Source organism: Fringilla coelebs, assembly GCF_963513975.1.
Source record: "Fringilla coelebs genome assembly, chromosome: 4".
In the NCBI taxonomy this organism is placed as follows: domain Eukaryota; kingdom Metazoa; phylum Chordata; class Aves; order Passeriformes; family Fringillidae; genus Fringilla; species Fringilla coelebs.
This window is the reverse complement of record NC_140032.1, coordinates 58,527,587-58,551,970: the sequence shown is the minus strand read 5'-3', so window position 1 is coordinate 58,551,970 and position 24,384 is coordinate 58,527,587. Positions and strand designations below refer to the sequence as shown.

General features: G+C 45.7%; 2 protein-coding genes across 5 annotated transcripts in view; one reads left to right on the top strand and one right to left on the bottom strand.

The window, feature by feature from the left end:
- Positions 1-292: 292 nt before the first annotated feature.
- On the bottom strand, positions 293-3,584 carry LOC311152720 (uncharacterized protein; the record flags this gene model as incomplete). Its single annotated transcript, XM_084204024.1, has 4 exons — positions 293-915; positions 1,123-1,791; positions 2,462-2,575; positions 3,083-3,584. 4 exons carry the CDS (start codon positions 3,582-3,584, stop codon positions 293-295), a joined length of 1,908 nt encoding a protein of 635 aa, XP_084060150.1.
- The window catches only part of NR3C2 (nuclear receptor subfamily 3 group C member 2), a gene marked incomplete at its 5' end in the record, with an annotated part of 186,314 nt that continues 163,161 nt past the window's right edge, over positions 1,232-24,384 (top strand). For 2 of the 4 annotated variants that reach the window (XM_084204668.1, XM_084204670.1), the window contains 2 exons: positions 1,232-1,358; positions 6,136-7,900. In XM_084204668.1, the coding sequence (XP_084060794.1) occupies positions 6,138-7,900 (1,763 nt within the window). Of the gene's footprint in view, positions 1,359-2,873; positions 2,966-6,122; positions 7,901-24,384 lie in introns of those variants that run through there. The other 2 variants (XM_084204669.1, XM_084204667.1) reach the window with 2 other exon arrangements.

The following is a 24,384-nucleotide window of genomic DNA, read 5'->3' as shown; positions in this document are numbered from 1 at the left end:
GGATGCAAACAACAGCTGATAAAATATTGCCTTTTCCAAGGCCCCGATCCTACAGACTTCGGCACAGGTAAAATTGCCGGCGAGCAGCCCTTTCCCACGTTTAAAGACTTGATGCAAGGCTATTAAAATAGGGCCAAGACTTTCCTTCCTCCAATGCCTAATTTTTTCCTTAAGATGTTCAAATGAAGAGACATTTAATGCCCTGAACTCAAACATAATCTGTTCTAAAAGACCTTAGCCACAAGTGAAATATTATTTTAAAACCAGCATCCTGTTAGCACCGATTTTTCTGTTAATGTGTGCAATCGGGGCGGGTTTGCCCCACCAGCAGCCCCGCGAGTGCGGCGTGGATGCTCCCGCTCCTCGCCCGTATCCCGGGACACAAGGGCACGCTGGGGGGCAGCGGGGACCGGCTCCCCCCGCCTGGCAGCGGCGGGGACGGGGGGATGGAAGGCGCAGGCCCGGCGGTGCGGGGGGGCGCAGCCTCCTCCCGCAATCCCGTCCAGGGGCGCTCCGCTCCCCGCAGCCCGCCCGGGGGCCGAGCGGGGCGGTCGGAGCGGGGAGGGGAGGGGTGTTCCGCCGCCGCCGCCAGGGCCGGGAGAGACGCTCCGCCTGGGGAAGGGCACGGGGAGACACTCCTCCTCCCCCGCCGCCCGCCCTCCTTCCCTTCCTCCGGCGGCTCCGCGAACCAGGAACCGCGGCGGCGGCGGGCTCCGTGCGTGAGAAACCCCGCGGCGCCGGGAGCCGCCGGGAGCCGCCGGGGCGGGCGGCGCGGGAGGGGGCGGCGGGGGCGCCGCGGCCGCCGGGCGCTGCGAGGGGCCGGGCGGCACCGGAGGGGGCGGGGGGGAGGAAAAAGTTTACACCCTCGCCACTCTCCTCCCTCCTCTTCCTTGGTGGCGCAGATGGGAGTTTTACCTGGAATGACATAAGTTTGATTTTTTTTTTTCGGGTTTGTTTTTTTATTTTTTTTTTTTGGAGGGTGTCTCTCTCCCTCCCTCTCCGCCCCCTCTTCTTTTCCCCCCCACCCCCAAAAACCCCCTTCCTCCCCCACCGGTGCTGGATCCACCCCCCGTTCCCCTCCGCCGGCGGGCGAGGGTGTGACCCGCGGGAACACCCACCCACCTAGGCGTCCATGGTGGGAGCTGTCCGCCGAGCCGAGCCGAGCCGCGGGCACCCCGCCGCCTGCCGCCGCAGCTCCCTCCTGCCGCCCGGCCGTGCTCCCGGTGCTTCCTCCGCGTACTTTTTTTTTTTTTTTTTTTCTTCTACCCTGGGTGGCGGTGCGGGCTCCCGGATGGTTCGCTGCCAGTAGCCGGGGGCCGCGTCTCCTCCCCCCTCCGCGCCACCATGTCCTAGGGGAGGTGAGTGAGTGCAGCGCGGAGCCTTGCGCGGGGCGAGCAGCGGCGCGGGGGGCAGCGGGGCGGGTGTCCGACACACCGGCCGGCGTATCCAGGTCACGGCTAGTCCCGTCCCCATCCGTGAAAACTTCGCGGGAAGGACACGTCCATTGCTCGCCAGCGCCCGCGGGGAAGCGCGGCGGTGGTGGCGGCTGCTCCTCCGCGGGTCGCGCCGCGGGCGCTGGGAGCCGCCGCCTCGGCCCGTGAGTGTGGGTCGATATTCGGCAGAATAGGAAAGCGAGAGGGGCACGTGACACCCCAAATCCTAGGGATGTTGGCGCTTTCGCCGTGACTCTGGAATACAAACCCGCAGCAGCACACGCGGGGTCCCTGCGGGCGCGCACGGGCGATTGCGGGAGAAGGTGCGCGGTGCCCGGCGCCGCCACTGCCCGGCGGGCTCAGCCCCCCGCCCCGCTCCCGGGGGCACCGCTGTCACCCTGTGGGGCCGCGGAGCTGTCCCGCGACCTGGGGGCCGGGAGCGGGGCTCTCGGGGGCCGCTGACCGGGGGCTGGGGGCGGTATTTAGCGAGCGAGTTGGGAGCGCATCGCCTGAAAGTTTGCTCGGCGGCTTTTTTCCCTTTTTTTTTTTTTTTTTAAAGGCTTGTCTGGGAAAAGGGTATTCCTGCAGCCGGGACGCAGGCACCCAGGGGGACACTGGGGAATCGGAGGTGGCAGCAACCCCGGGGCCAGGGGTCGTTCCGGCGGCTCCTCTGGCTGGCGGGAGGCAGCGGGCGGGGCGCCCGGCGGGATGCGCGGCTGCCGCGGAGCGGAGCCAGCCCGGCGGGGAGCGGAGGACGAGTCCTTGAACCCTCCTGCGCTCCGCCGCCGTCGCTCCTCCGCGCCTTATTTTTTTAACCCCCGTACATTTTCCTTCCTTCTTTTTTCCCTTCCACCTAATTATAATAATTTCTTAAACTCCCCTTGTTAAATCGCCGCTGCATCGGCACGGTGCGCATTCATGCGCCGCTGACAGGCGGAAACCCCGGGCCGGCGGAGAGGCGATGCCCGGCCCTGCCGCCGGCGCGGCGCGGGCACCGGGCGGGGGCGGCCGCGCCCCGCGCACCTCACCTGTGCGCGGGGTCCCGGGGCCGCCGCGCCCTGCCGCGCCGGGGGGGCCCGGGCCGGTGCGTGGAGACCCCTCGGGCGGGCGGGCGGAGCGCGGGGGCCGCGCGGTCCCTGCGGCTTTAAGGAGATGCGTTTCCCAGGCTGTGTCGCAGCAACTTTGTATCAGTCATGTCGCCCGGCGGGTGAGTGACGGCGGGGCGCAGCCAATGGCGCTCCCGCCTGGCCCCGGGCGCGCCGCGCTCCGCGGCGCGCCCGCCAATCGCGGCGGGCGGCGGGCGGGACGTAAACTTGAACTTTATGTGGGCATGTGACATGTTTTTAAAGGACTTGGCACCTTTTCCCGTCCCCTCCCGGGTGCCGCTCCGTGTCACCGGGCGGCGCGGCGCGCCTCGGGCGGGCGGGCAGGCGGGGGAGGGGCGGGGGAGCCGCGCCGCCCGCCCTGCCGCTCCGCGCCGCCCTGCGCTCCGCTCCGCGCCGCGGGGGCTCGGGCTCGCCCCGCCGCAACAGGTACCGGGGCCGGGCCGCGCCGGGCCGGGGGGCACCGCTCCGCGCCCCGGTCCGCGGCGGGAGGTGCTGCTGGCGGGGTGTGGCGGGAGCCGGGGGGTTCGGCAGCGGGGCCCGTACCCTGGCCGCCGCGAAGGGTGGGGAGCGGCGTTTGCACGGGAAGAAGCGCTTTTCTGCATCGCTCGGGGGGCGGGCGGCAGGAGGGGACCGGCGGGGAGGGCTCGGCCGAAAGCGGGTTTGGGCTGTGGATCCCCCCTCCCCCGCGGACTCCTGGGAGGGAGGGAAGGGAGGGAGCGAGCTTCCGGGCACTGCTGGGCTCCCCCACGCGTGACAACCCGGACTGCACCTGCGGGAAAGCAGGCTGGCGGGGGGAGCGGGGGGGACAGGGGTGCAAAGCGGTGGCTGCTCCCTGGGAGCTGCGGTGATGCTCCTCGCAGCGTAGGGTAAATAGGGAAATCAGCGTGCGCGCTGCCTGCGTGGATGTTAACGCGCGGGGACGGGGGGGACCCGCGCCCGAATCCGCTCGGGTCCGTGGGTGCCCGTGCCGGAGCAGCGCCGGTGCCGGGGCTGCCCGCGCCGCTCCGGTACCCTGGAGAAAGGGGGAAAACCCCAGCCCAGCCATGAAACTCAGGTCCCCTGGGCAGTCTTATGCCAGCGGGGTGGCCGGCAGACAGTGAAACTTCAAGGAAATTTGGTTTACAAACATCGAGAATTAAGAAGTGAGTGGCCGCTTGAGCCACCAGTTAATTTTTTTTTTTTTGTGAAACTGGGCTTACTTCAGATTTCCCCGTATCTAGGTGACCTTTTGGTTGCAGGGATACCAGGTACCATTTGATTTTTTATTTGGCTGTTGCTGCGAGACTAGTTTCATGCCTAATTGATCGGAGATTTGTGCTGCGGAGGGCTGTGTTTGTTGATATGTTTGGGGTGGAATATACAACTAGCAGTGTCTTGGTAGTTCTTCGGAGAGGGCGTCTGGATAAGCTGCTGTTCACACAATGTCTCTTGCTTTTGTAAAGTGTCAGATAGAGATGATCTTGGTTCCAGTATGTAACACTGCTGAGCTTTAGTTGTGGGTGTCCGTGGATGTTGTAGCCCCCGGTCAGATTTGTTTAGTGAAAGTTAGTAAAAAGGCATGTGTGTGCAGTAGGTGAGGTGTGGATCCCGTGGAAAGATGTGCTAGTCAAGTTGTAATAAGTTCTGCCTAAAAGAACAAAACCAAACCCTAATGCTACCAGTAACCCCTGAGATTATTAATTTGGTTCTGGTACCCACCGAGGCACTTGGAGGTGACAGAAACCATCACTCCCAAAAAAATCCGTTTGCTGCTGCATTCTCCCTGATGTATAGCTCTCATTTTAAACTGAACTTGTATTAGGCCACAAATAATCTCTGCTGCTTTTTGATCCTCTCGGATATATTTACCAGCCTCTGCAAGTGCAGGATCACGGCATTTTCTACTTTCTTTTCCTTTGTGTGACTCAGATTTTTATTCGCTGAAGTTTCAGAGTATGCTCGGCTATTGATTATATATGAAGTTTTAGTTTTACTGCTGTGGGAGAAGTCGCTACAAAGCTCAAACACTGGTGTAATGTTAGGCCTGTAACAGAGATTTCCTGGCATGCAGCGGTTCTGCTGGTGTTTCTGAGAGTTAAAATTAACTTACATCCTAATTTTAAGCCTTAACTAAGTTTCCTGGTTTTCAGAAATGCGGGTCACTCACAGCTGAAATTGATTTCTCTAGGATTTAGGCTTGCTCAGCGCTTAAATCAGGGGTAGGTGATTATCTGGGAGTGACTTTATGTGGAATTAGGCGCTTCTGTCTGAAAATTTTATACTATAGGAATGTGATTTAATATACATGATGATGTGAGACACATAATTCTAGGTTCTAATAAAATTTGTGCTTGAGGGAAATGTAAGCATTGGGCTATAGTTCCAATTAAGTAAGGGCAAAGAAGTATTCAAGTCATTCAGTTTATGGGTTTTTGTTTTGTTTTTATTATTTTGCTCAAAATAGCTTAGTTAAGTAGTGTTAAGTAAAGGGGTTGAACACCAAATTAAATATTGGAAAATGAATACATTCTGAAAGGAAAAAAATATTAGCATAATATTGATATTGCAAGTGTTGGTAATTGAGTTTTTGCAGTTCTAATGGTACTATGAGCCAAATCCTTTAAAAATAAGAAATTGTTGTTACTTATATGTGGTTTCAGATTATTAGGGACTGGATCATGCATTTTGTTCTTTACCTAGTGGCATGTGGGATGGGAGGGGTTTTTTTAGGGTCCATTTTAAAACAAGGTTTGCTTTTCTTTATATATTCCTCTTGCTGGCTGCTATGGAAGTTTGCAGAATTGGCGGAGATATGGATCTGTTTAATAGCCATGCATTCCCACCTAGTCTGATCCCCTTCCTCTGTGGCAGAAATGTTGCCTGCTGATCTGCTGTCCTACTTGTTTCCCTACATCTTCATGTCTTCTTGGGAGGTTGCATGAGAAGTTTGAGTAGTTGGGAAGGGGTGACTCAGCTCCCAGCCCCTCAGAACCACTGGTTCCTTCTAAAGCATCCTGTGTTACAATGAATGGGGAGGATGATGAAGAGAAATCCCCTTAAAACAGCAGTCTCCCTTGTTTTGTTGTCCTTGTGACATGGCACTGGAAGGTCCTTGAAGGAGCAGAGCTGTAATGAGCAATTTCCACAGGGTTTTCATCCTGCCTGCCACAAGCATGTCCTTTCAGGACCTCACTTGATCCCCTCCTTCCTTACTCCCCTTTCCCTTTTTTAGGTGAGGGACAGCCCCTGGTACGGCTGGCACTGACTATGGGGCTATGGCCAGCAAGGGTGGGTGGTTTGCTGACATTGCCAAGCCATTCCTTTTGGGGCAGGGCTGGGAGCAATAATTTGGGTGTTTCCTAACTGCTGAGCTGTTTTCTCCCTCAACCCAAAGGGCTGTCAAATCCATGAGACCTTTCCCTCGGTTTGATTGAAATTGGACAAATGGTTGAGAGATGATGGATGGAGCAGGGAAATGGGACTGGCAGGCAGAGAGAGAGAGGAGGATAGACAGAGAAAACGGATACGCCTTGTTTCCTCTAGGAAATTAGGAAATTTCCTTAGGAAGTCACACTGTCCTGTCATTAATTTTACTTTTTTATATATGTCTTTGCTAGTTATGGAGACAAAAGGATACCACAGCTACCCAGAAGGCTTAGATATGGAGAGACGGTGGGGTCAAGTTTCTCAGTCTGTGGAGTATTCTTCCATAGGTGCTGGAGAGCAGACTGATGACAGTAACTACATGGAGATTGTAAACGTCAGCTGCGCCGCCGGCACTTTCGCAAACAGCAGCGCTCAAGGAAACGGCAAAGAAAAACCTGAGCTACTCTCCTGCCTGCAGCAAGACAACAGCCAGCCTGGTCTCCTGCGCTCTGACATCAAAACCGAAACAGAGTCCAAGGAGCTGTCGGCAGCGGTGGCCGAATCCATGGGTTTGTATATGGATTCGATACGAGACACCGATTACCACTACGATCAGCAGAACCAGGGGAGCCCAGGAAAGATCTACCAGAATGTGGAGCAGCTGGTGAAACTCTACAAGGAGAACGGCCACTGCTCCTCTCCCCTCCACAGTGCCAGCAGGCCCTTGAGGTCTTTGATGTCGGACTCCGGGAGCTCTGTGAACGGCGGTGCCATGCACACGATTGTCAAAAGCCCTATCATGTGTCAAGAGAAAAGCCCCTCAGGCTGCAGCCCTCAGAACATGGCCTCTTCAGTATGTAGTCCTGCGGGAGTTAACTCCATGTCCTCAACCACGGCTAGCTTTGGGAACTTTGCCATGCACAGCCCCATGGGGCAGGGCACCCCTCTGTCGCGCTCGCCCAACGTTGAGAGCCGGGGCTCCATGTTGCACAGCCCCGCGCACGTCAGCAGCGTCGGCTCTCCGCTTTCCAGCCCTATCAGTAGCATGAAGTCGCCGATCTCCAGTCCTCCCAGCCACTGCAGCGTGAAATCTCCCGTCTCCAGTCCCAACAATATCACTATGCGATCTTCTGTGTCCAGTCCTGCAAACCTGAACTCCAGGAGCTCCATTGCCAGCCCTTCCAATGCCAATAACAGGTCCACGCGTTCTAGTCCAGCGGTTAGCACTGTGGGATCATCCATCTGTAGCCCCGTAAACAACTCCATAGGGTTCCCGCCTTCCGGCACGCCAGCGGGGCCCAGCAGAAGCCAAGATACCGTTCCTAGTCCAGAAACAAAAGACAAGGGTGCTCAAGAACTCACGTTTCCTAAGATGGAGGAAATGGAGAATGCCATCTCCAACAACAGCCAGATGAACCTTGTTCAGTTCATAAAGCCCGAGCCAGACGGGTCCTTTGGCAGCGCCTGTATCGGCGACAGCAGCAGCAAAATAAACTCCGATTCCCCTTTTCCAGTACCAGTGAAGCAAGAGTCGGCCAAACATCCTTGTTCTGGTGCCTCCTTTAAAGGGAATCAAACAGTAAATCCTTTCCCATTTACAGATGGCTCGTATTTTTCTTTTATGGATGACAAAGACTATTACTCTCTTTCTGGGATTTTAGGACCACCTGTTTCTTCATTCGATGGAAATTGTGAAGGTAGCGGTTTTCCAAATCCAGGCCTACGTGTGGGGATTAAGCAGGAGCCTGATGATGGCAGCTATTACCAAGAGAACAGTATACCATCCTCTGCCATTGTGGGTGTAAATTCAGGTGGACAGTCATTTCACTACAGGATCGGCGCCCAGGGCACGATATCCTTGTCGCGGCCGGTTGCTCGAGAGCAGACATTTCAGCACTTGAGCTCCTTCCCTGCTGTCAGCACGCTCGTGGAGACCTGGAAGTCCCATTCGGAGTTGGCATCCAGAAGAAGTGATGGGTATCCAGTTCTAGAGTACATTCCAGAAAATGTGTCCAGGTGAGCTGGCAATTGCTTCTTTTTTTTTTTTTTTTTAATCTCCTGATTTTTTTCTTTCTTCCCCTGCACTAAACAAACAAGGCTTGAATTAAAATGAGGACCAGGGTGGTATTTCTCAGTCTGATGCGTAATTCTTTGTTTGAATTTCCATTATTATTAGATTTGTGGCTATCTTGCTGTATTTTTTTCTGCCTTTAATGAAAGCAAAGTGCTGGCTTTAATATTTAAGAAGAACATATTGTATTCTGTTTTTATTAGGTTTGAAGGTATGGCTTTGGTATGTTTATGAGCTCTTACTACTACAAATGTTGTTTTTCCTATAATGAGAGCTTAGTGAAATTGCTCTCTTGTGTCCTATAATGGTTATTTTTTTTCTTAGCTAGTACTTGAATGTGTGGTACCTCAGATGAAATGTTGAGATGAGGATAAGAAAATGGTAGTGTCAGGAATCTGTTTTTGTGAAGAAGCATGGTTCTGTGTTTGCACTGGACTTTAACTGGTTAAGTTTAAAAAACAACATTACAAGCCTGTGGCAACATATTATTTCTGTATTTTAACTGTAGGAACATTTGGTTTATATATATAGAAAAATGCCTCCAGAAGGAGGAGAGCTGTTAAAACTTGATGCATTTGAAAGGGAGAAATGGATAAACTGATCCCCTCACTTTTGGTGGAAGAGAAATGAGCAAGTGCCATCTGAATTTGGCTTTCTTGGCTGAGCTGTGGCAGCACGTCCTTCCTCAAGCAGGTGTCCTTGCATCACGTGAGGGTTGCCTACTTTCTAAGCCATCTAGTTGCAGAGTCAATAGTACATGTTCTGAAGAGCCTCTGACAGCATGACTGAGTTCAAATGGTTGCACAGCATACCCATGTACCCAGCAGGCTGACCAAAGGCTTGTGCCAAACCTCAAATAGCCAGTGACAGATTGGCATTTACCTTTCTCAAGTGGTTTTTCTTGCTCATCACGAGCTATGCAGCTGCCCTCAGTGAATGAAGCATCTGCCTTATTCTTGGCGTGGGGTTAGGAGGATGCGTGGTGTTTTCCATATTTGTATGATACTACAGATTTCTGAAAATAGTGTTGCGGTGAAAAACATGATATCTAAAACACGGTGCTTTTCAGGAGGGAAATCAGCCTATATACCTAAAAGGAGAAAAAAACCCAAAACTTGTTTTCATTTTACTGTCAGTTCTGTCCCGCACTGCTACAGTCTCTCTATCATTTTGTAGGCCATATTTCACTTTTTCTTTGGCCATTTCTGATATGGTCTTGAAAAAGAATGCACTTTTTAATATACTCAACTTGAAAGGGCTGTATCCTGTCATCATGCTGAACTTTGCGTGTAGCTGGATATTTGTTACCATCCAGTCTTGGCTTAAATGTACTTTCTTGGATTAAGGAAGATGCAGTCTCTGTTCCTTAGTTATTTCACCTGATGAAATGTTCATAAATTGCATTATTTATATAGTGAGAAAAGTTCACCAGAAGACTGATGGAATGCCTGAATACAAAGACCCACTATTTTACTGCCTTTGTGGTTGAGCACTGTTGCTTGGACAGGTAGCTCCTGCCAGCTGTGAGAACTCTTGTGTGACTTAATGCTTGCACTGAGTCAAGGCTGTCATCCATTGCAGGGACAATAAACAAGGAAATAATGCAGGAAGGAGCGAGGTTGTCATCAATAGTTGTGTTTGGAGTGACAGTTTCTTATAAGGCTTTCAGAGGAGTCTCCTGATCTGACATTAGTCCAGTGTAGCTCTGGATCAGTAAATGCAATCAGATTTGATGATGACACAGGCTGGGTGCACTTTCCTGTCTTTGTTCTCCAAGCTGGTATCTCTGTGGGATTTGCAGGTGAGTGTAGTTGCCACTCTGCAGGATTGGAATTCTGAACTGTTTAGTGCTCAGAGCTGTTACGTGTGGAATTTTGTTCAGGTGATGGAGATCTGCTGTGGGGTTGCGACACTCCAGGCATCCTGATCTGTACGCCAGATAAGGACATGTGTCATCATTTCAAATCTCAGAACTCAACCCCATTATTTAACTCGATGCTGCTCTTAATCTGGCTGGTGATGGCTATATGCCAACAGTGCAGCCAGGGACCTGTGCAAAGCCCTTTAAATTTTCAAGGTAAATTCATTTAGAGATCTTTTTGGCAGTGCAGATCTGAGTGCAGAGGTGCCTGCTGAGATATTTGTCTGCTGGTGAGACAAGTCATAAAGACTCCACATAAGATGTCACACATGTAAAATCTCATAAGATGTCACACATGTAAAAGCTCAGACCTGCTGGTGAACCTCAGGCTGATCTTTATTTTTCTCTTCGTTTCTGTGCGGTCTTGCAGCTAGAACAGAGGAAATCACGCTCAAATTAGCTGGTGCTCTGAGGTGTTGTAATAAAACACACATAGCTTAAAACTGTGCCAGATCCAACATCTCAAGCGAGGTTGGTTTCAGCTGTCCCATATCCATGCGGCATGGGGATTGCAAAATACCTCTTCCTTCGTGTCATCAGAACAGCAGCATCACACCTCTGTCCCCTACATCTAAATCACATCCTTGCTATTTCCAGTCAGGTTTTTTTTCTGATGTGTCAATCATATCAGGCATCACACATTTTGCAGACTTTTACATCATGTGATTAACCCTTCAAAGTTTGCAATATTTTGAAGTTTCTGGTATTCTAAGCCTTGGTCTTTTTTTTTTTTTTTTTGCTTGCCATATAAATGGCTGCAAGCAAAGAATAAGGTGAAGGGAAAAAATAGGCTACATGTTTCTCTAAAGCCAGTAGATGACCAGCATGGAATATGTCTTGTTTTAGCAGCATTATTTTCTGACCCTTGATGTCATACCCTTTCTGAACTGCCTCAGACTTGCAGCTTACATGGTGAAAAGGAGTGGATGGCCAAAAGAAGATGACTTTGACTTTTCATATTTGTAATGAATCTTAAGAATATTGCTGTTAAAAAAAAAATCATATCAGTGATCCCTTTCTTGAATCAGTGGTAGTGTCTAATAACCATAGTTGAGGCATTTAAAATGCCTTGCTACCTTGTTGACTGTGCCAATCACCCACTGCCAACTAGAACATTTCTCTTTTTCTCCTTCAGTTACTTTTATTAGATGTGCACAGTTATGGTTCTTTTAAGTTAGTTGACAGTAACTTTTTTATAACATTGCAGCAGCTTGTGGTGTTTGGGGAATGAGAACGTCTTAAGGAAAACCAAATTGCCTTATTCCCTTTTAAATATTTTTCTTCTGCTAATATGCATGCAGAACATGTCTTCGTTTTTGAAAGATTTTACATTTGTAATTTTTAATAAAGGGTGAATCATACTTGTCTGGCTGTGTGTATAGATTCCTCCTTCCGCAAATGGCATTTCTAAGAAATACTGGTTTTTCAACTAAATAACAGTTAAGTGGGCTTGAAAGATAAGGTATGTGCAATTGTGTGATGTCATTGATGAAAACCTACACAAAGAATCCAGACAAGATTTCTCTATAAGGTGATCAGTGCGTGTCTGAATTGGGGTGTTAGCCTTAGCCCCATGAGTGTGCCAATTATGTGATTTTCAAAATGGCCTATGAAAATGCCATGGTTGCTTAACAACAGTAAAAGTCGAGGAGGATGACCTTCTGCTGCATTAGCTCTTACCTAAAGCTTCTTGTGCAAATGTGCCTTTTCCCTCTAATTTCCATACTAACTCATGTATGTACACACATGTACTCGCTTTTCTCAGTGCTTGTGGTGGAAACAGAGGGCTGATACTCCCTCCTACTGTCATTTCTTCCTGGCAATTCCAGTGACGTAATCCAGTGTGGGAGGAATTCACGGAGTTTGATGTACTATTGAGAAAGTTTAGTGTTTTAATATTGATTGCAAATGTTTATCTATAATAGTGTTTCAATAAATTTTTGTTCGGACTTTGTTAGTATTTTAGGGATGACTTATCCTTGTCTGTTCCTGAGCCATTCACATGTGTCAGTATTTATTTCTTAGACCCTACTTGAGAAAGCTGCCCAAAAAAGCCATCCCACCCAACCCAAAACCAGAAAGCAACCCAACAACATGATCCTGATTTACCTGTAGCCTTTACTGGCTTGAATTGATTCTGGTTAAAATCTGATTTCAGGCTATTGCAAGTATTTTTGTAAATAAACTTTTATGTTAAATATTATCTAGAATAGTCACTTATCAGAATTATACCTGCCAGAAAGATAAAGGTCTGGTAAATATTATTTTTAGAATTTATGAATGGCCTTGACCTCTGTTTGCTGGTGGACTTTATGAGAGAAGGACTGTGCTGTTAAAATATTCTCCATGCTTGGCAGGACTGTATTCCCTTTTATCTCCCCAAAAATTTACCGTGCCAGGCTTTTTCAGAAATGATTCTCTAATACCATGGACCATAGCCTCAAATCTATATTTTTCCTTTATTTCAATTTGAGAAGGTATACTTGTTTTTGAAGGTTCTTGTATAATTTTGTGTCTTTTTTTTAATGCAGCTTTGGGTGTAGTCTTGACATAGCTGAGACCTCTGCATATTCTTTATTTCTCGCTAAAGAAATTAGAAGTCTGAAGTCTGTATTAAAATGTCAGCCCAGGAGGCTGAAAGGTTCCCTTGGGCATACCAGCATGCATTGAACAGCTTTTTACTTTCTTTGTTGCTATTTTGGTGAGGGTGTTGGGTTTTTGTATTGAGAAGTTCAAAGTCTGTATAAAGTATTTTCCCTTAAAATATGAATGCAAATAATGCCTTATTTTCCCTTTAAATTATACATATCCATTGCCTCCTGCGCTGTGGCACAGGGAAGTCCACATTAATGGAAAATTGTGTTCCAGAGCTGGGTGGGTCTTCCCCATCTGGGGAAATAAGAGCTCTGTTGTCAAGCTGGGTGCCAGGATCTAGGGCTTGGTTGTTTCTTTGTGCAGGGGTAAATAACGTGTATTTCCAAAACGTTTCAATTGCTGGTTGATACCACTAAACTTTGCAGTACTTGGCTGTTGGAAATCAGTTTGCCGTGTTTAATTCTGATAGTAGCTAACAGTTGTTGCCTAGTTTTTGTTTCAATTTTGATGATATGGAATCTCACTATGATAATCTTGTTTTGATGGTTTTCTGAAAAACAGGAAGGTGGGGTCACCTTCAACACACAGATTTTGTAACAAGCAGAAGAAATTTTGATTGTGCATTTTCCGACAGTATGGTTCAATCCATTTTCATGACTGGAAGACAGAGAAGTATGAACCGTATAGGAAATGTTCCTGTCCTCTTTTATGAGATGTGTGTTGCAGCAAGGCCGGCAAGCACAGGGATTGCTGCAGCAGATTCAGTGCTCGTGCAGTACTCATGTTGTCTGCAGAGGGAGTAAATTGTTAAGTTGTGGTTCAATAACCTGGCCTTACTCAACCAGCACTTAACATTAATGGAGCTACAACCTGCTGTGGAGTGCTCTGCCTGGCTGAATCAGATTGCCAGGTACTTATTGGTGCTTTGCTGATCCCAGGCTGGAGCAGTGGCTGCTGTTGTGTGTCACTTGTAGCTGAACTACATATTATTTGCAATGGTGAAAATACTCTGTTGGGCCATACCTTATCTGCTCTGATTCTGGCTTTGCCCTCTGATTGGGCTTGTTGTATGTGAGAGCAAGATTGGATTCCTGATCCAGTCCGCTCTGAAGCTCTAAGGAACCAACAGGACAGTGAAACTTAGAGAGCAGTGTGATGTGATATGGACACGAGAGCAAACTGAAGGGATGGAAAGGGGATGGAGCCTGTGAAATATCCCAAGTGCTCCTTTCTGCTAAAAGATAATGTATTGTTGAGCCATAATCCCAACGCTGGTGTTCTCAGGATGTAGTTTTAAGGAGTTTTCTCTTTTTCAGTTGTATATATTCAGTCTTTGAATAGAGTTGTGGGAGATGGAGTTAATAATGGACTTGTTTTCACCAAAACTTTTTGGAGAACAATGGGGTGCTGTGATTTGAGATTTAAGATCTCAGAGGTCAGAAAATACCACAGTTAAGGATGAATATAGAACCAAAACTTGTTCTCTGGCAAATGTGTCTTAAAATATGGCTGTCTAAGAGCGATAAAAATGGTCCAACGAGGAAACTAAAAAGAGTGTGTGAAAAACAGGTATTAAATCCATCTAAGTTTAGTACTTTTATCAGTTTTCACATGCAGCTGGTTGCTACACAGTGCCTGGTGCTCAGCATATGAATTACTTCGGTTGCAGTCTCCTCTGAGCGAGAGATCTGTGGAGAGGAAGAAAAAACCAGCAGTATTTCCATTAGGTGCAGTGGACCAGGTTCTCGCAGCGTTATTGGGCACGTCTGAATGCACCCTAAATAGACCATGGCACGATGTGACTGCTCGCTGCCCTACTTGTGTCACCCGCAGCAGAAGGTCACCGTCTGGTGGGCTCTCCGACAGCCCTCTCCTGCTGGAGCAACCCCGGGCTTGCTGCTGGAGGAGTCAGGCTGACCTTGGAGGAAGGCACACTTTTTTGGCTTAGGCAGCAGGGGAAGGGCTCCCAGGTCAGGAAGTGCCTGTTTATCCATGGCAGCAGTTCCCAGCGTAGCCTGCTCTAGTACCACTGCCGGCAAGAGGAGCGGCAGCATCTCCCCTTCTCTGCAGGGCTTGCGTGGGAGGAGACACTCCCTCCTCCGACTTGGAGACAGGATTTCTGTGCATCCATGTCTTTCCCTTCAGGGACCCCGGGATTTTACAAAAACCTTGAGGGCTGGTTTGCTTTCAGGGCAAAATTTTCAAATAAATGATCTCTTTAAATGTGAGACTTTGTGACCTTGTTTGGAGTTGGGGTTTTTTTTTGTTTGTTTTTGTTTTGTTTTGCAGTGAGGTTTATTAATGTGGTTTATCAGAGCTTAACAGTGTGTTTTCTGAAGGGTTCCCTTTCTCCATTTTGCTGAAATCAGTGCTGAAAGATTCAAAACACATAAAACAACATCACCCTCCCGCCCCGTCCCCCCCCAATCTCCTGAAACCCTCTCCCAAAACAACAGAAAAAGTGCAGAAAACCAAATAACCAAATCCATGCTGTTCATTCTGGATTCTTAAAAGTATAAGTAACACTGTTTGTATCTGTTCAGTATGTGAATAAGTATTTTTGCAAGATGCCATTTCTTTACTGAGTTATGTTATAGCAGAAGTTCCCACGCTGCTGGTAGATCATGAAATAACTTGAATTTTATTTTTTATCTTAAACAGTGAATTAAGCACCTGCAATTACATTAGAGTTTCTTGTTAGCTGGTTGCTAAATTAAATTTCTCCAAATCTGTGATCTCTAAGCTGCATATTGGCTTCATGAACAAGCTGATAGCTTAAATTTCATATTTGGAAGTAGGGTTAGTTGGAGTTAATATGTAATGCTATTTTTTGTAAAGGAGAAAAATGAAAGTAGATTTTGCTTAGAACCGCTGAGCAGAAACAGAATCCAATATTTGTGGATAATACATAAAATGGCTTATAGAAATTTGTATGCTCCTTCTAAGATGCATGGATATGCTGCTGATTGTGGTTAGTGATAATAATAGATCAAAGAGTTACAGCCCTAGGGTTAAAAAGCAAATTTCAGACTAATTGATGAATGTTTCTGACTATTTTTCTATCACTTTGCTCATTTCCATCCTCTCTCCTAAACAATACTTTCTACTTGCAACTGGTAGTGAAATAACTTTTTTGAATGAGCTTTCAGGCCTAAAATTTTTGCTGAGTACATGAGTCTTTTCTATTGTGCTTTTCATTGCATATCTGCTTTTGAGATGTGTTACCCCAAAAAGTGGCAGCTTTATAAACCAATTCCATAGTAATTAGGTCTTTGGGGAAAAAAAAAAAAAAACAAAAAAGAAATTGAAAACTTCTTTAATATTGCTTTCTGAATATTTTGGATTTGTGAGAATATCTTAATTCCTTATTTGTGTGTGTATGACCCTTTTGGGTGCATGTTCAGCCTTAAGTCTACAAAACAAAGCAGTATTTTAGAGGTTTATTTTGGGCAGCGTAATCTATGAGTGGTCTGAGAATTTTTAATCTGAGAGCAGAATGGGGAATGAAGTAGCTTGTCCTGACCAGGATTTTGCCTCTCCTAGCTGCTGAGAACCGTAGGGTCTTGCCAGCATTTTTGACAATGCTTTTCTGAATCCTGTGTTGTACTAAGATCGTAGCACAGTCCTGCAAAATCCTTTGCTGTCAGGGTTTGAAATTCCTTTGGACTGAATTTCTTTTTAAAAGAGACTGAATCTCTTTTACCTGGCTCAGAGGATCAGGATGGCGCAGGGAGCTCTCCCAGTCCTGGCTTGGGAGTGCCCCGTGGAGATGGCCGCAGTTACTGAGCAGGCAGTGCCCTGCTCCATACACCTGTACCTCGTGCTTTGCCCTCTCTGGCAGCTCCGGGCCGCGCAGGGAAGGTCAGGCGCAGCGTTCCTGCCGGGAGCGGGGCGCACGGAGCCGGCGCTGCCCGCATCCCGCGCCTTGCGCAAGGAGCCCAGTGCGTGTGCCCCGGCAGGGCGGCGCGGCACCGGCCCTGTCCCCAGCCGGATCCGCGCTCCCCCAGCCCTTTGGAAGTGTGGTTTCACAACCGGCGAGCCCCGGTTTACTCTGGCAGCGTCTCACCTTGAAAAATCAATTGTGTTTGTGTCTTTAGCTCTCCCTCAGTGCTGCTGCAGGAAAGAGGGTGGGGAAGGGACTCTCCTCGCTCTTATAGAGTGGGTTGGCTTGGGAAGCAGCAACAGAGATCGTCCGGTTCTAACCCCACCTTCAACTAGACAAGGCTGCTCAGAGCCCCATCCAGCCTGGCCTTAACACTTCTAGGGATAGGGCATCCACAGCTGCTCTGGGCAACCGGTGCCAGGGCCTTGCCACCCTTCAAAATAGAGAATTTTTTCCAAATACCTAATTAAATTAGGTATTCCTAATATAACTCCTTCAGTTACAGCCATTACCCATTTCCTATTGCCGTGTGCCCCTGTAAAAAGCCCCTCTCCAGCCTTTTGCAGGTGACTCACCGTTTTCCCCACTCAAACACTGCCTCTCGTCTGACAGGAGCAGTGCTGGAGGTGGGATGCAGTCTCATAGTCAAGTTTCATCAAAGTCACTGCCCTCAGACTAGGAGCAGGAAAGGGATTAGTTCTGGAAGTGCCTTAAGGTTGAGGCATCATGAGAGCAGCCTTTCTATTCCCTCAGGAGGCATGAGTTCAAATATGAGCTTCTCCAAAAGGTCGGAGATCTCACTTTTAGCATTGCTGAAGAGTTGTCTCTAGAAACCTGTCATGCACTTCAGCGTTTTTGAAGACTGGAGTGCCAGGGACCTTGCAAATGAAGGTGGGTGGGAAATTTGCACAGTTTCCAGGCAGACTATCTGAGCTGTCAGCTTCATTATTTTGAACTAAATTAGATTTGTGCTAGAGAGTGCAGTATGCTAGAACGGTTAGAAAGCTCTTCCTCTAATGGTATCTTCAGAGCTACTTCCGAACTCACTTGGATAAATTAAAATAAAACAAAACAACTAAAACCTTGTGCAGGTGTGGATCCTGGGATATGGGAAAACTCCCTGGAAAGACTCAGGAATTCTACTTGAAGACAATATAATTTAATGTTTGGTGTTGCTAGGGATCAAGGTCTGTTGTTTTTTATGGTTTGGTAGAAATTGAAGACATCATCATTTCTGGCCAGGGGATGCATGCTTCTGGACCATTGCAGTCCTGCAGCTCTTGGAGCACCCTGAGCCCAGCAGGGAGAGAATACTCAGGGATGCTGCAGTGAGGTCATTGTCCCCCATTTCCTAAGGATTGCCCCCCAATTTATAGCTCACTCGCTTGGATTTAGTGTGCACCATGTTTTGTTATTTCCATATTAATGTTGTTCGGTTAATAATTAAAAACAAATATTGGCCAATAAATATTCTTTAAGGATTAGAAAAAGTTACTAAACATGACTGGCTTGTCGAAATTCTGCATTGAACCTTTGTTGCAGACTGCCCTGCTGGAACATCCATCAAATAAACCCACATTGCTGCGGAATTAGCTCTACAAACCCTGCACAGTTTTACTATACTCTTCCTTCAGATATGCAGTGGTAAAAGAGAATGATTCCAGTTGATACAATTAGGATTTTTAAATCCTTATTTTTAATCTGAATCCATGTAAAGTAGCTGGAAGATGAACAAAGTGTGGGGAGTTAGACATGTCAGCTTCTGCTCAGTGTATGGAAGTAAATGTTGGAAGTGGTCCAGAGCTTTATGGCTGCTGCCAACTAATGACATAAGATAATGTTGCAGTGAAACAATGCATTTGATTTGCATTTGTTTCTCAACTAACCTTTCTGATTCTTGGGACTGCTTGGAATTTATGTTTCTGGAGATCTGACAGTAAAAAAAAGGAGAGTGGGCATTGAAAATGTTGAATGATTAAATATGCAGTAATGACAACTTCAAACTGCACATGCAGATAATGAGATAAAGAATGGTTACTCACTTCATGTTAAACCCATTTGGTGGAAGAAGCAAAGAGGACGAGTCCTTTGTATGGACATGTTATTTTAAAAAGGAAGAAAATTCAGAGGAGCTAATGTGTATAGAAATAGAAGTAAAAAACTGAGTTGCTGATTTACTTTTTTTTTTATTTCTGGAATCAAAATGTATCTATTATGGGTCTGCAAATTGTCCTGCATTTCTTTTCTAACATAAACAGGAGTTAACTGAGTGCAGAAGGCTAATAACAGAGTTTGTAGGTTTTGTTTACATTTTCATTTGGATCAGAAATGTGCTTTTGAAGTGAATCTTCCAGTTGCCACCATGTTCTGTCCTGTGGTTCACATCACTGGGCAGCTGAGGGGTGAACAATCAGATATTTCTGAGCCAGAAGGGAATGAAAAAAGCTCTCCAGGAGGTACCCAGGGAATTCCAGCCTCAATTTCTGTCCATGGGACCCTGCTGGAGGTGGCCTGAAGCACAACCCTTGTGACACCTCTAACTGGATGGTGGATCCTCAGGACTGACCACTCCTCTCTCTAGATCTCCTTTTATGCCTGTAATGTAAGTGCTGCCAGCGTGTAATTGCATTTTCACCTGTGAGCTCAGGCAGCTGTAATTGAGAAAAGATTCAGAGTTACAGGCAGAGGAAATTGTTGCACAGAAGAATCAGAGGCACTGTTTTCAGCAGATGTGTTTGCTCGTAAGTTGCAACCAGAATGAGAAAAGTACCTACTTACTCACCCTTCACCGCAATCTAGACATCCTAAAAAAAGCTGAATTAAATCCTGGAAATAGGAAATGAAACTGAAATGACAAATAGGCTGTATCTTTGTTTTTTTTTTCCATTAAGTGAATTTCACTTCTTTTCAGCTAGGTAGGGATATTCTGATATTTATTATAATACTAATCTGTAAAGGTAAACAGAATTGTTTTAATCTAGGCAGCTGCCTTAAGTATTTACAAGGAGCTGTAACTTAGACAAACTAATTTAAGGACTTACAATTGTCATTTCAGGAAAAAAACCTACTTTGTGGATCAATAAATTCTTGTAAAGTAAACCTATTGATTTGCAGTTAATTGGATATTGTGGATGTCTGATAAATTAATTTTAAAATGAGGCTAACTGAGTTGACTAGGTGATGTATTAGTGGTTGTAAATGACTTCGAGTCATTAAGTCTATTTATAAGGTAGCTACGGGAAAAAAAGAGTTAGAAACCTATCTTAATTTCCAATGAACCAGCACTGTAATCCCAGGTCCAGATGACTTCTGAGCTCACGAGAGGAGCTCCATGCTTTTCTTATCTTCATACCCTCCATACTGTGATAAACAAGATACTCCATGTCCTCCACTAATTGTTCCATGTCCTTCCACCTGTATTAGCCCTTTCCATGATCTCAAGATGCTTCAGGTTCTGCTTGCTTCAGCACAAACACCTGATATTGTGCTTATTAAAAGAAAGTCCTATGAAGGTTGTAGCAAGGTCCATGTTGCTGCACAGAAGCCTGGTCCTCCCTCTGCCAAGCTGCTTTTCCAAGCTGGAATGCTTCAAGGCACAAGGGGGTGGCAGCCCCAGCCATGGCTTTTGGCAGCTGCTGGGGTGAGGGTCAGTAGGTGCTCATGGGGGCTTCTTTGCCCTGGTGCCAGCAGCATGGCATTTACAGTTCTTTCCAAATTTTGCCTGAGGCATTTGAGACTTTGAGCTTGGGTTTGACTCCATAGGGGGAGTTGCTGCTGGTTGGGATATATTTTGGCTTTTTTCCATCACATGGCATGCCCCATACTCAGAGGTGGTATTGATGTTGGCGTGACTTAAATCAGTAATTTAATACAAGGGAATGCAATTTTCATGCTCAGTAAAAAAAAAAATAATTCAGGACCAAATAGGACTGAGCTTAGGATAAGGAATGCAGGGAAATAAGAAATATGATCTAGTGGGAAAGAGGAGGATGATAGGAGCAAGGAAAATAGCAGGTATTGGTGTGAGAGGATAGAAGCTCAGTATAGTGCCCCAGGTCCGAGGAAAGCTTGTGCTTTTGTCTGACATGATTAAAAATTAAGAATATTCAGCATCTTATCACTTAGGATTACAAGAAGTAGCTTTGACTGATTTTTTTACATATATTTCATGGAATCAGTTTGAAAGGTAGCAGTAAATACACAAACGTTTCTCATGTGTTAGTTTTGGTACAATCTAGGCTTTTTGTGATGCTTCATATGGGCAGATGAAGGTATATCTCTGTATTAGACATGAGAGCTGTTGGTGAAAATTGTTAAATTATCCACTGTTCACAAAAATGTAAAAATAATATGCTGTTTGTAGAAGACTCTGCATTAACATTGTAGCTTTTTTTTAAATTTAATTTTGCATAAAACCAAGGAAAATAACTTTGCACTACTTGCACCGTCCGAAATACCAATGCTGTTATGGGTCTCATCAGGTAACTACATACCCAACTCTTAATTATATTTCTGTATTGCATCAGGTCTGTGGATTAGGAAAGTGAGATGTCTAGAGTAAATTTAGAGTGGGACTTCTCCGCCAAGTCCCCAGTGCTCCCACCAGTAGCTCAGTATGAATGAGTCTGTTTCTTTAAAGACTTGAAGTAAATATTGAGTAGGGTTTCCTAGCAACATTTGTAAGGTTAAGTAAAAATCAGACTTGCCAGGTGTTGCTTCCAGAGCACACTAGCCTTTCTATTTCAACACTTACACTTTCAATACATTACCTGCAGTATGAAATGCTGAACAGGATCTGATAGGATTGTAAATAGATAATTTTGCAGAATCATATGTCCAAGGGCAAGTTGGCTGCAATATTTTTCCTACTTTGGGACGCAGTTTTTCTTTTGTTGTGTATTTTTACTGTACTTTGACTAATGGACTAATGGAGACTAACCTTACTTGGCTTCTACAAGTATTAGCTTTAGATGTGTGTGTATGTTTTAAAAATACAGTAATAAAGGCAATGTTTAAGCCTGCTAAAAAAAAAGTTCTTATATATTGTTTTTTCATAGTAGACCAAGGAGTCATATGTGTCCCAATTGGTCTCATGAGTTTGCACAGGTCTGAGGTACAGGCAGTAGAATCTTTTGCAGAAATCTTGATTTTTCTTCAGCTTTGATTTCTAGTGTTAATGACAGGAGAGAAGATCAGCCTGAATACTTTGTAGAGTGACATAGAAGTAGAGTTTTCCTGTTATTTTAGTCTGCTCAGCAAATTGCATGCTCTCTCCGTAGGTGCCTTGGGATGTGTAAGAGGTGTATGTGCCTGTGGTGTACCTGTTGTGGTGGGATAGTTCCCCTTTGAGAAACAGGAAGCTGGAATTTAGGTTAGCTCAGGAGAGATAGACAGATAACGGAGGGGAACAAGGAGTGGAAAAATTTGGTTGGCTGCTTCCAGTCCTAAGTTTTTGAGTCTATAAATAGAGTCTATCGGAATATTTCTAGTTAGTTCTGGGGAAAGTCAGCTGCTGTGCTGGGGATTGGCTGTGATCCCAGAATGAGGAGGGGAAGGAGAAAAAAAAAAGGATGATAGGAAGCCTATTGAAAATCTACCAACAGACACCAATGAAATCGAGAAATTGGAAGATGCTGTATTAGGGCTTCAGTTTATTTTGCTGCAGCTTCTGTCAGTGCTGGATGCTCTGCAGAGTGACTCTCTCTGTATGCTGCTGTGAGTTTCTGAGTTAGCCAAGCCCAGCAGGCAGGTCCAACCCACCAGGGTTCATAGTTCAGAAGCCAGGGTAAAGCCTGATAGCAGGAATTAGCATGGAAGTACAGGGAAGCAGAGGAATTAGCATGGAAGTACAGGGAAGCAGCATATTATCCTCATTCCATGCTGCAGTGGTGAGCGTGAGCAGCCTGCCCTCTCTCTGGGTTAGATGCATTATATAAAGGAAAATGGAGAAATGAAACAAAAAGCTGAATTTTCAGCTAATAAAATTAAGTTACTTTGTAAACTGTGACTTTTTCAAATATACTTAGAAAGGTCTTGCTGATAATTCGGAATGCAAACTAGTTGAAGTGTATTATGATACCAGAAATAGACATTTAAGGGAGTCATGAAGAGCTTTGCAAACAGTTGATATGCTTTCTAGGAAATGTAAATGACACACTTGAAAAATATTCTGAATTGAGATTCAAACACAATGTACAGCTAGAGTATAAATAGCTAGTAAATTTTTAAAATACAGCATTTTTAGAAAGTGCTTTAGTAACAGTAATAGATAACCTTCTAGCAAAAGTCCCTCTACCCTCCCTGCCCCCAGCCCTGTAACCAGAGAAGATGGTTCATACTGAAAGAGGAAAAAGTAGCTTTGGTCAAATAAACAGCATTATGTAGGTAAGCTGAAACAGAGTTCTCAGGAGAGCGTTTATTCACATGTCAGGGTTCATAAGAGCTGAAATTATCTGAGCAGTAAATGAGCTTTTCCAGTGCTGAATTAATCCCAGAAAAGTCTGTGCTCACGTTGAAAATAAAAATGTTCATGACAACGGTTTTGCTGCTCAGGCTTTGCTGGCAACTCGTTTTTTCCTTTGTAATTTTTCAGGAATTGGAGAAAAGGGCTGTATTTAATGCTTATGGCAGGAGGAGAAGGGATAGAGCAGTGTCAATGTTTCCCCATAGGTGCATGCTGCCTTGGGTGTCCATTCATGTCATGTACCAGTAAGATTCTTGCCGCTTCCAGATTTCCTTCAATATTAGATAAAAAGGTCCCACTCATATTTAACTTGCTTTCTTTTTTTAACATAAATTTAATGTATTATTTTTCATCTTTGTGTTTGTAATAAATCATGAAACTTATAATAAAGCAATTTTAGCTCTGCATCAATAGGTACTTCAGTTTCTCTGTATTTTCTGGAATAAAATCTTGCACTAAATGACTTTCTGAGCTCTCTTACTAAGCCTTTTTTATTATTTAAATAGTAATAGCAGTAGAACCATTTTAAACATTGTTGGGTGATATTAAATGGACATGTATAGGTAAAATTTTCATTGGACGAACAGAAAAAGACGAGTGTTTTGTTGTTGAGGAAAGGATGTTGATAAATACTTTGATATTGATAGTTCTTGAGGAAGATTGGATAAAAAAAGAAAAGAACTATATATTTTTATCTCATTGGGATGTGGGAAAACAGCTCCTTAAAAAAAACCCAAAGAATTTCTTACCATTTGAATTAATAAGGAGGAAGATGTATCAGGAGGTTGAAAGCTGCCCTTGTGAGAGTTGATGACCATTCCAACTCATTTTCCATAGGGCCAGTACTATACCAGATGATGGCTGTGGGAATTAAAACTCCTAATTCATTGTGACCATGAATTTTGCCTTGAAGAAATGCTGAGAAACAACTGGTCTGTGGAGGGAGGAGGGGAAAATCATTCTGTGTATGGCCAAGGTAGATTTAATTTGGAATAATGCACTAAATTTGAAAAGAACTAACAATATCAGCTATCTGTGTTGGACAGGCTCCAGGAATATTTCAGCTTACAATTCCATTTGTCAAAAACTGAGAAATTGGAAACAGAAGATAAACAACATATTAATATTTTATTTCTTTTTGGGATAAAGTTCTGTCATGTGTTTGGAAACTTCATTGAAATATTGGTCTTGTTAGAAGAAGCTCAAAATTGACATTAACTGTTCCTTGTGCCACTTGTTAATTTGGATTTTGCAAACCAGTGTGATAAACTGATCTGGAATGAAACTGGAATAGAGTTCTAAAATTTTGCTTGTAAATAGATCAGCAGATGTATAGCCTCTTTCCAGAGCAGTGTGTTTAAGATGTATGTCGCATACAGAAAAAAAACCAACCAAAACCCAAATGAAGCCCCAAGCCCCCTCCAAAAGTCAAATCAACTCTGGATTTAATGGGGAATTAGAATTCATATTTTCTGAAATAGCATCTGCTCGAAGTTTCAGAAGCAGACAGAATTGTGTCTTTAGAGGGAGGATTTGATCTCGCATCAGTTAGAGTCCTGACAGCTTC